The sequence below is a fragment of the Desarmillaria tabescens genome (assembly GCF_030435595.1).
Source record: "Desarmillaria tabescens strain CCBAS 213 chromosome Unknown EV420scaffold_130, whole genome shotgun sequence".
NCBI lineage: Eukaryota > Fungi > Basidiomycota > Agaricomycetes > Agaricales > Physalacriaceae > Desarmillaria > Desarmillaria tabescens.
Window position 1 is genome coordinate 42,980 of NW_026848429.1, and position 9,452 is coordinate 52,431.

A 9,452-nucleotide genomic window follows, 5' to 3' on the forward strand; every position below is an offset into this window, starting at 1 on the left:
AATTTTTTTGGGACCAAAATGTTTGAATATTGTATTCACGAAGTCTTAATACATGTACAACGTCTGTATGCTGGATTCAAAAACTGACCGCTCTACGATGTACAATAGTCGAAAGAAGAAGAGGAAAAGGACACGTAATGCCTTGCGCAGTGTTGGTAATGGTCATGCATTTAAACACCGCCGGGAAGTGCCATTACGCCTGGACTTTCCCAGCAGTATCTTAAACAGGTAATTGGGTAATCAGCAAAGCCACATGAGCCTACACTACAGGGTAGTCCTGTGACAGTACCTTCTATGTGGCAAGCCAATGATAGAAGGTCCTGGCTTTCTGAGTTTAAACTTGGCAGGCAGTATAAATTTTGCCTAAAAAGGCTATGATCAAAGTTTTGCGTGGCTCAAATGGACCCTCTCAGAGCGCTGGACACTCTCCTGGACTCAAATTAGTGCCCATAGGGCCTTGGAAACAGTGCAGAATGCAGTATGTTAATTCTTTGTTCCATCTACTTGGTTGCCCACGGCTTCATTTCTGCCCAATTCACATCTATCTCACAGTTTTTGGTACCTTCATGTGTTTTTGCACAATGCAGTCAGATATTGTGAAAAAAAAGACATACTTGCAAGTTTGATGCATTTATTGGGTATTTCTACAGATACTGATACCTTAGGTGCAAAAACAGTGTTGAACATTGAAATAGTGCTCTTTGCATGCCATGCGAAACCCAATCATAGCCTTTTGAGCGAAATCTGTACCGCCTGTCAAATTTAAACTCAGAATGACCAGACTGTATATCGACAGCTTGCTTCATATGCAGGATGATAACGAGACTAACTATGGGGGTAATCAGTCAATCGAAGGCGGAAAATTCTGATCAAACGTTAAAAACTGAAAAATTTAACATATTATTTTAAATAATCAGACCTCTTTTATCAGCCTTTCCTGGCAAAGAATCAGCTAATAAGAATTAAAACAACATTGCTGTATGATTCGCCAGCATACCTTGAGTGTACAGTGAGATAACTTTTAATTATCTTAGCCTCGTTTAACGGCAATATTGAGCAGAGATGTAAAATTAGCATCAGCTTTTCCGCTTCCAAAATCAGTAATAATGAACAGAGAAGACTGTGTCAATGCCAAGCACAGGTAAAACATTTTCAAGGTAGGGGGACTTCTTTTCCTGCTCACTTCCAAGTCACGTTATCTCAAACGGTCACATCAGCAAAAATCAGTCTCAGATCGGTCACTCCAGAAGAAACGGTCATTTGAGACCTCCCTTAGAATGGCGGAACTGATAGATGTCCATACATGTCTGAACTGTGCCATGCATCCTGTCCAGATATCTGGAGAACAGCGAGCCACTGTCTGTACTGACCAATGAAGCACCCTGATCCCCCAATATGGTAAGTGTTCTTAAGGTTCTGAGTGGGCAAGTGCCTTGGTGCACAAAATGAGCTTGAAAGAGTGATTGTCTTAGTTAGAGGTATTTAAATGCTTGTCAAATGTGTGTGCAACTGCAAGACTAAATGTTAGTGAAAAAGATATCCCACTACTCAGCAGATTTTGGTTTGTGTATGGGTGTCACTGTAATCATTCCAAGGTTGAGACTGAGTTCTTTTACTGAGTTTCATTTGTATGTGCATGTCAGTGTCATTGACCTTATCTGATCCCACCACACACACAGCTTCTTCTTACCATAACTTTCTTTTCTTTTCAACCCTCTACTTTGTCTTTTTCTCACTCTTCCTTGGATATTTTTCCGTTGGCTGCTTTCCATGGGTCCGCCGCTAGGTCCCACCATGGGGGGTGGCTCGCGTTGCTTCAACCTACGTTGATCACCCTGCCCTCTTGCAGCATCTTCTGAGCCCTTGGACTCAACACCCGACGATAGGTGGGTTTGGGTAACGCAATCAGTCTCTGCTGGCAGTATTGACTAATACAGAACCATTCACTGGGGTGCCTATATGCGTCAATGCAGATCGAGATTGCAACACCACTGAGACAGATGCACACACCTCCTCTCAGAATGATGCCAACGCCATTCAAATCATGGAAAATAGCGCAGAACATCCACAGCCATTGGGATCAGCTCCCATACCACAAGCCCCCATCAATCCCAAGTTGGGAATGGTATTCAAGGCCCTCTTCTGCAAACGCATCAAGAGGCACCAATGTCGTGGAACAGTAGACTTAAACTGTTGAATCTTCAATAATAATGCATCATTGTACATCTCCTGAGTGACGAATATTTTCCAGGTTTACTCATCTGCCTCCTAGACACCCTTTGTGGTATACTCTCACTTCTTGGTAGTTATAGTTCGCTCTTTTTCTGACTGTATAACAGATGTTGTATCATGTCCTTTTCTTGGCATCACAGATCTGAATGAACTTTATATCAGATATTCTACTCACAACATACTGAGATATACATCGACTTTCTTACTTTTGTTTAATGCGCTGACCCAATGCACGACTAACTCTGGAGGTTATGGTGAAGCATACAGACCAAGGCTGGTGCTTGGGATGGAGGAAATGGCTTAAGTCGCACTCCTATAGGTGTAATAGCGTGCAAAAATTCATATAGGTGCAAGTCACATTATCCATTGGCAAGTTGGTTAGTAGCGAGCGCAAGTGACCAATTTTGGTCACAAGTCCGTAAACACACAAACACAATAATGTGTTCATGCACAACCCAAGTTTACGCCCTCCTGTACTTAATAAGTTCTGTTCCCAGTGCAACACAGCTTCACCCAAGTTTTTTGAAGTGCTGGACCTGCAATGCGAACTCAGTTGGTTTCCTGGTAGGGGCCGACAGAGAAGGATAGAGAGAGAGATACCCTTGAAGGTATAGCTGATGGGCGACTGTCTCTCTTAGGAATATGAAGACAGCATGAACTCTGTGGAGGTGTTCTTAACCTCATGCACCTTATTGGAGCACCCTTTCAAGGTCATAACTGCATTGATCTATTCACTGTTTGTTTTAATCTCCACCAATCTTGGGAAGACAGTTTCGATCTCCTTCATAACTGCCTTGAATGGGTTGTGTATCGTGAACACCAGAGAATCTCTCAGCATGATGATGGACACCTTTCTTACCCAGGGCATGGGTCTGGCCATCACAAACATTCTGGTGTTTATCGCAATGTATATGGAAGGTAAGTTGCATTTAACACCCATCTTAGCTGTGACTTATCATGCGTGATATTTCAGGTCTTATGAGCCTGAATATGCTGGACTCCCTGAAAGCCTTGGACAAGCTGAATCCACTTAAAATTCCAAGGAATGATGTGCATGAGGTTCCCATGTTACCTGTCTGGCTCTTGTATGGCAACATCACCTGTACCATTGGTACTGACTCTACCTCCAGTCTATGCATTTACAGCAATGTTTTTGTTATACTACACTACAACAGTTACATCGGTAAACAGGGAATGCTTAGATCTCTTGGACTCACCTGTAGTTGATTTCTCTGCCATCCCAACCCACATCGAGAACATTGTGATTACAGAGCTGAAACCAGCCTGAAAGTGAAGGCTCCTTGATGGAGTGTTTCTCAGAGGGCCCATGGTGCTCTTGGTGTTATTCAGAAGGACTTTGGCAGCATAGGACCATTTCTGGATGTCCTATTCTGAAACAGATCAGTAGAGGAGCTTGCTGATCTCTGTTCTGTTCGACATTGGTGGATGGTCCAAGCCTACCTGAGAGGTCAAAACTGACTCCTTTGCTAGTATCATCAACAAGGTATACAAGCATCGTGACAGCTTCCTTTCGATCAAAGTACATCTCGGAGTGCCATCATGCCTTCTCTACCACCGAAAATCCTTTTTCTATTCGGTATGCTCACCCGGGTTTATCAGCCTGGGCTGTGCAGCTTGTGCAGTGCCGTTTGAATAGCGGAGTTCACCATCTTGCACATCTGAAAGATCCCTCAAACAAAATGTGACGATACCCTCCTGCAGCAACAAACAGTCATGTTCAAAATCCAGATACCGCTTCTTGGGGTGATATTGAGAACTTTAGCTTGGAGGCATCCATCGCTTGAATTAAGCAAGAGGAGAAGATTGTATGGGATATGACTGAGTCAATGGCAGCACCAATGAAGAATGGTGTCCTTGTTGTTCACCAGCAAAGGCCATATTTGCCTGTATGTCATTCTATACTGATTACAAACAGAAATAAACACTTACCATCCTCTTAAGGTTGCTTTTTCCATGATCAACTCTGCTATTATGAGCCAGAACTCTCATGCAAATGGATATTTTGCCCTTGCATTTTCGGTTTTTCATTTTGCCTGCCAATCTCATGTCAACGTCAAATGAATTTCATGTTGTCTTCAGATGATATCTCATGACACAACAGCTCATAATTCCATGATGGATAAGGGTCGTTCTGCGCTTCAAGCATTTATTGCAAACCATACTGCATGTCGAGGAGCAGGATATTGTTGTGTTATCGACAATATTCAGGGGTATTGTCTTGTCCAGGGGGCAGGGATAGAGTATCAAAGTGTTTTGAAGGTTGGAACTGCAGCTACTGCCATTCAACTCAAGGATTGCGACCCAAATGCATTCAGCCTATGGGATTGCTAGAGTCATCAAGAAGGACCGTTTGAAGCTTGACACTGGAGACACGAATCTGGATCAGAACGAACTTGAAGATCAGTGCTGAATCTTCCCCTGAATCTTCATCAGAGATCATTAGCTGCTTCTCCTTTCGAGCTCACTTCTTGGCATTGTGTTTGATCCGGGTTTTATCACGTTAATTGCATTAGGATATGTTCATAGAGATTGTCTTCATATGTTTAAAGTGAAATGCCAGGAGGCATCGCTTAAGATGACAGGGAATAGGACCAGAAGTAATTGTAAGAAGACATCTAGCGATCTTTAGGCATGGAGTCAAAAGGAAGTAGCGCTCTCGAGACAAGAAAGGATTCAAGAGGCATTCCTGCTGATCAAGCTGATTTCCATACTCCGTTAGAGATGCCTGCACCTGCAAAGACTTTTTTTTGTCAGTGTAGTCTTGGTATTGGAACGAGGTTTGGCGGCAACTCCATTCGGCAGAAGAAAAGGCGGAGGCAGGTCAGTTTCCTCAGGATACGAAGGTGCAGCAAATTCAAGTGTAACCTTTCCTCTAGACAGCATAACGAGCAAGGGAGCCATCGCTTAGCAGTCAGACAATCCAGATATGTTTTCTTGGTCAGTGGGTTGTGGTTGATCATGGCAATGTAGGAAATCTTCTCAACCAGAAGCATTGTCTTGGCATAATCCATGGAGTCTTCAAACTTCAATTTCTTCGTTCTTTTCCTGGAGACAATCCACTACTACTCAAAAATTTCTCAGCTGCCTTGAAGTTGCTCAGCTGGACAAGCACTATACCGTGTCCTATGAATTCAAGAAACTGAGCAATGCATCCTTTTCCTGCCAGATTTAGTCTAATGCCTTTGCCACTCCGATAGATAAACTATCAAGAGTACGACAGTCGATTCCATTGGCAAATGCAACTGTTGCAATGACTACCTGACAGTAGGGGTCCTCCTCAAGTAGACAGATTGTCTCGCAGTTGTATTCATCCGAGGAAAGGGAGAAGTACATGTGGACACATCATAGGTGGTCTGTGTCATCCTGCTCCATGGCCCAGAGGTAAACATAAACACGATAGACCTGGTCAATAGTCGAGCAATGAATGATAGTTTTATGACCGCTGTTCAGGTAGGGAATGATCTGTGGAAATGTGTTGGACTTGACACCGCTCTTGAGAGGTTCAAAGAAGTGTGTTTACTTATTACAATGAGGTACTTGCTTCTACGGCAGTGACTACTGGTGCATATGCATCGTTAATGTTTGTTCGCTTTGGGACTAACCAGCATTTGTTAGATTTGGAACAGCATGCCAATGATATGAACGTGGATGTCACATCACCTTTTAGGTGATGGACATATTTCAGATACTTAGTAAGGGTTCTCTTTTTCCATTGCTTTCGTGTTTCCTGATTTGTCCTTCTTAGACTGGTATATCTTTGCTTGCCATTTTGAAGATGGCTTTGCTTTGGGTGAAAGCATTCCATCAAGTCCTCTTGCCTTGGGCAGGGGCCATTGCTTCTCTGCAGAGAACAGTGATTTAGCCATGGGCTTTGAATTATTGTCTTCTGGATGGGAAACAGGGTTCGCTGTTTCTGTAATCCATGGGATACTGTTTGGCCGAGTACTTATGGGATCGAGAAGTCTGGTAACGACGCAATTACATCGCAGCTGTTGAGCCTGACATTTGATTGGCAGACTTATCTCATTTTAGTTATTTGGTTGCCACTGCAACCACTGACAGTTCAAAACGTCGCTGGGGAATCTTGCAAGACAGCTGCCATGCTCGCAATGTATTTATCAACATCCAGGTTGGCATGACCAGGTATCCTTTTCCCTCACCTCCTTGACGACTAGCATTCTAACTACTAGGAGACACTTGGTCAACATAACTGACTCTCCACAAGTGGAAGAATCTAGAATTAAGAGGTTGCTTTGATATCTTATAGTGGCTCCCGATTGGGAAATAACTCTCAGAGATGCTTGGTCAACATAACCGACTCTCTGATGATGAGCTGCAGCCATCAATACCTCTCAGAATAAGGCTCCCGCTTCTGTGAGCCACCCGACAATAGCACGTAGTATTACATTGTGGTGTCACCTTCATGCTCTGCTGGCCTTCTTAAATCCATTTCTATTGCTACTAGTATATCGATGAGCTGTTGGAAAGTCCTCCATATTTTTGTTTCCACCCAAGTTTGCACTCACTTTCCTTTGTCATTTTGCTTGCTATTGCTGTCTCAACCCTTCCCTTGTCTACTTGCCTGCCATCTGATCCATGGGTCCTGTAAGCTTTTGCATAGCGTTAATGTGTGACTTGTGTCTTTCTGATCCTGTCTCCCTGTAGATTATTCTGCACCTAATGAAACACTCTAATAGAGCCAATTTCATCAAGCACATAGTGAAATCATACCAAGACATCAAAGGTGGCGCAAACCTTCATCACTGGTGGATTTTGGTACAATGTGCATGGAAGGGATGATTCCCTTGAGACTTGAAAGATGACCAAGCATGGCACCATCTTCAACTAGTATGCTGTCATAGATGCTCCTTTCAGACCCATTTTCTAAATTACCTGCAAGGAACTTGAGGGTTATCTTGATGTTATGAGTAGGGCTTCCAGGCCTTCTCATGTCATTGATGCTGATCTCTTTCTCACAAAACCGACATTGCCTTTGGTGAGGGGAATGCCCAGTCACCCTTCGAATTTGATCTTATCAATCATGAAAAGTATAATGGACAGGTTGTTTCTGGTAAAGGTTCTGCCATGGTACCATATGAGCTAGGAGACATGTAGCGATGTAATTATGATAATATAATTTTTATGTTATCAACATGTACCTCTAATTCCAAGTCCTGCAACCTCTCACTAACTTTATCTTTTTTGTGTCATGATGTTTCTCCTAGTCTGTAATCTGCATTTGAGCTCTGAAGTATCGACAGCAGACAAGGTGTCAGTCTATTAGCAACATCCTATACAACTGACCGACAATGATGACATTGGACTAGGGATGATCACCATGACCATAGTACAGTGTATACAGACGGTCCCTATGGATACAGTCCTAGTGCCGTGAGTGCACTGATGAAGGACCCTACAGTACAGATATGGCACAGCAATTGACCTCTATGGACCATATTTCATGTTAAAGTTCAGCTGTATATGGCTGTTTATGGACATCAATGTGGCAATGCTCGCTGCTCTCTTGAAGCATCCACATATGGTACCTTGTTTCACAGGCTCACACATTTAAATGTGCAATGTCCTTATTTGTGCAAAAATATCGAGCATACACTATGCCATGAGTTTACTATGGACATGACTAAGCACAAAAAGCCTTTAGAAGTCAATGAAACTGCATGCATGGTCTAATATAAAAGCTTGCATCACACTTAGTGATATTGCTGCTACATTTGCTAATGACTGACCTTGCATCATAGACATTATAGGTGCAATATGTACATGCAATGCATATGGCCATACGTATGACCGTCATGGACATATATTTGACTGTTAGCACTGTTGCAAAGCCTGACTAGGAAATTACAGTACAGACCCAACCATGTCTGTAGCAGGTCATATACCCTATGGCCATACCTGTAACGGTATGGTGATCATCCCTACATTGGACCATAGCTTTGTAAAGTCATGATATATATCCTTCGCATCAGTTAGACATCTCTGCATCGTCTCCCAGTCGATTCAGGATCAAACTGACCTAGGTTCAATGTTCCTGCAAAAACTCACGAACTTTGTCTTTGCATCATGATACGTGTCTGCACATTCATGCACGATGTGCCCAAATACCATCGAAGATGTAATACATTGGTCAAGAAGATCAAGCCACTGTCAGCAAAAATACCATGACTTGTTCTATGATTGGAATCACCAGACAGTATTCAGGGATTTCAATGTACTGACTGACCAACTGACCTGAACCCCCCCATATAGAAAGTGTTCAAGCACCTCAGCGAATGAAACTAGCTGATAAGAACAACTGTCTTCATTAGATATACTTGAATGCTTGTTGAATGCATGTAGAACTTTAAGACTAGTATCGCAATACCATTGTCTTCTAGGAACCTATCACACCTTATGCTTGACAACAGTCTATTTTTGTATTGCAAATTTCATTGAGTATGAATCATCCTCATTTCATGAACCTAAGCAGTTCTCTCCTCAAGGTTCAATTGAAGAAAAGTGTACCCAGTTCAAGAATGTGCTTCGTTGAAGAAATCGCAATCCCCTGAGTTGTCACAAGGTCAATACTTATACCAACAACAGGGTTCTAGTGCACAGTGTGAAACCATAAGCTATAATCAATCCCCCATGAATTTCTGGCTCGAGACAATGTGCATGCTAGCATAGTCCTGAGTCATACTCCCATGAGTTCACATCCTCACTGTTCACTTTCTTCTGCTCCATTCTAGGACATGTGACATCATTCGGAAAACCCAATATTTAATGACAAGGAGATATTTGAATATCATTTTGTGTCCTGGAGTGAGACCATCATCGCGACGTGCTTTCTTCATGCCTGGCTGCCACAACTGTACCAAATCCTCACACCTTCTCTTATTTTTGTCTATGGCTGTATTTTTTCATGTGGACTGAAACCCTGACTGCTCACGTATGTCTGGAAAAGTACTATCTTCTGCCTGCTCTCATTTGATTCATTCCTTGCGATTATCACTTCGATACTCTACCAGTATCTTGTTAAATCGATGCTTACATCCATCGTCTCATTGCCTATTATCCTTCTCATAATGACAATTCACTTGTGACTTTTAGAAAAGACTGGACTGGACCTCGTAACATTAGCTCAGCTGGGTGTTGAAGAGATATTGCAGAAAGCAAACAAAGCAATACTCCAGGAGAAC

The 9,452-nt window shown here is 42.7% G+C and overlaps 2 protein-coding genes across 2 annotated transcripts; both read left to right on the forward strand.

The window, feature by feature from the left end:
* Positions 1-2,870: 2,870 nt before the first annotated feature.
* Positions 2,871-3,267, forward strand: EV420DRAFT_1232057 (uncharacterized protein; the record flags this gene model as incomplete). Its single annotated transcript, XM_060466547.1, has 2 exons — positions 2,871-3,150; positions 3,206-3,267. Coding segments are annotated over 2 exons (342 nt in total), but the record flags the coding sequence as incomplete, so codon positions are not given.
* Positions 3,268-4,040: 773 nt separating this feature from the next.
* On the forward strand, positions 4,041-4,314 carry EV420DRAFT_1281273 (uncharacterized protein; the record flags this gene model as incomplete). The annotated part of the gene is made up of 2 exons (XM_060468256.1): positions 4,041-4,139; positions 4,195-4,314. Coding segments are annotated over 2 exons (219 nt in total), but the record flags the coding sequence as incomplete, so codon positions are not given.
* Positions 4,315-9,452: the final 5,138 nt, after the last annotated feature.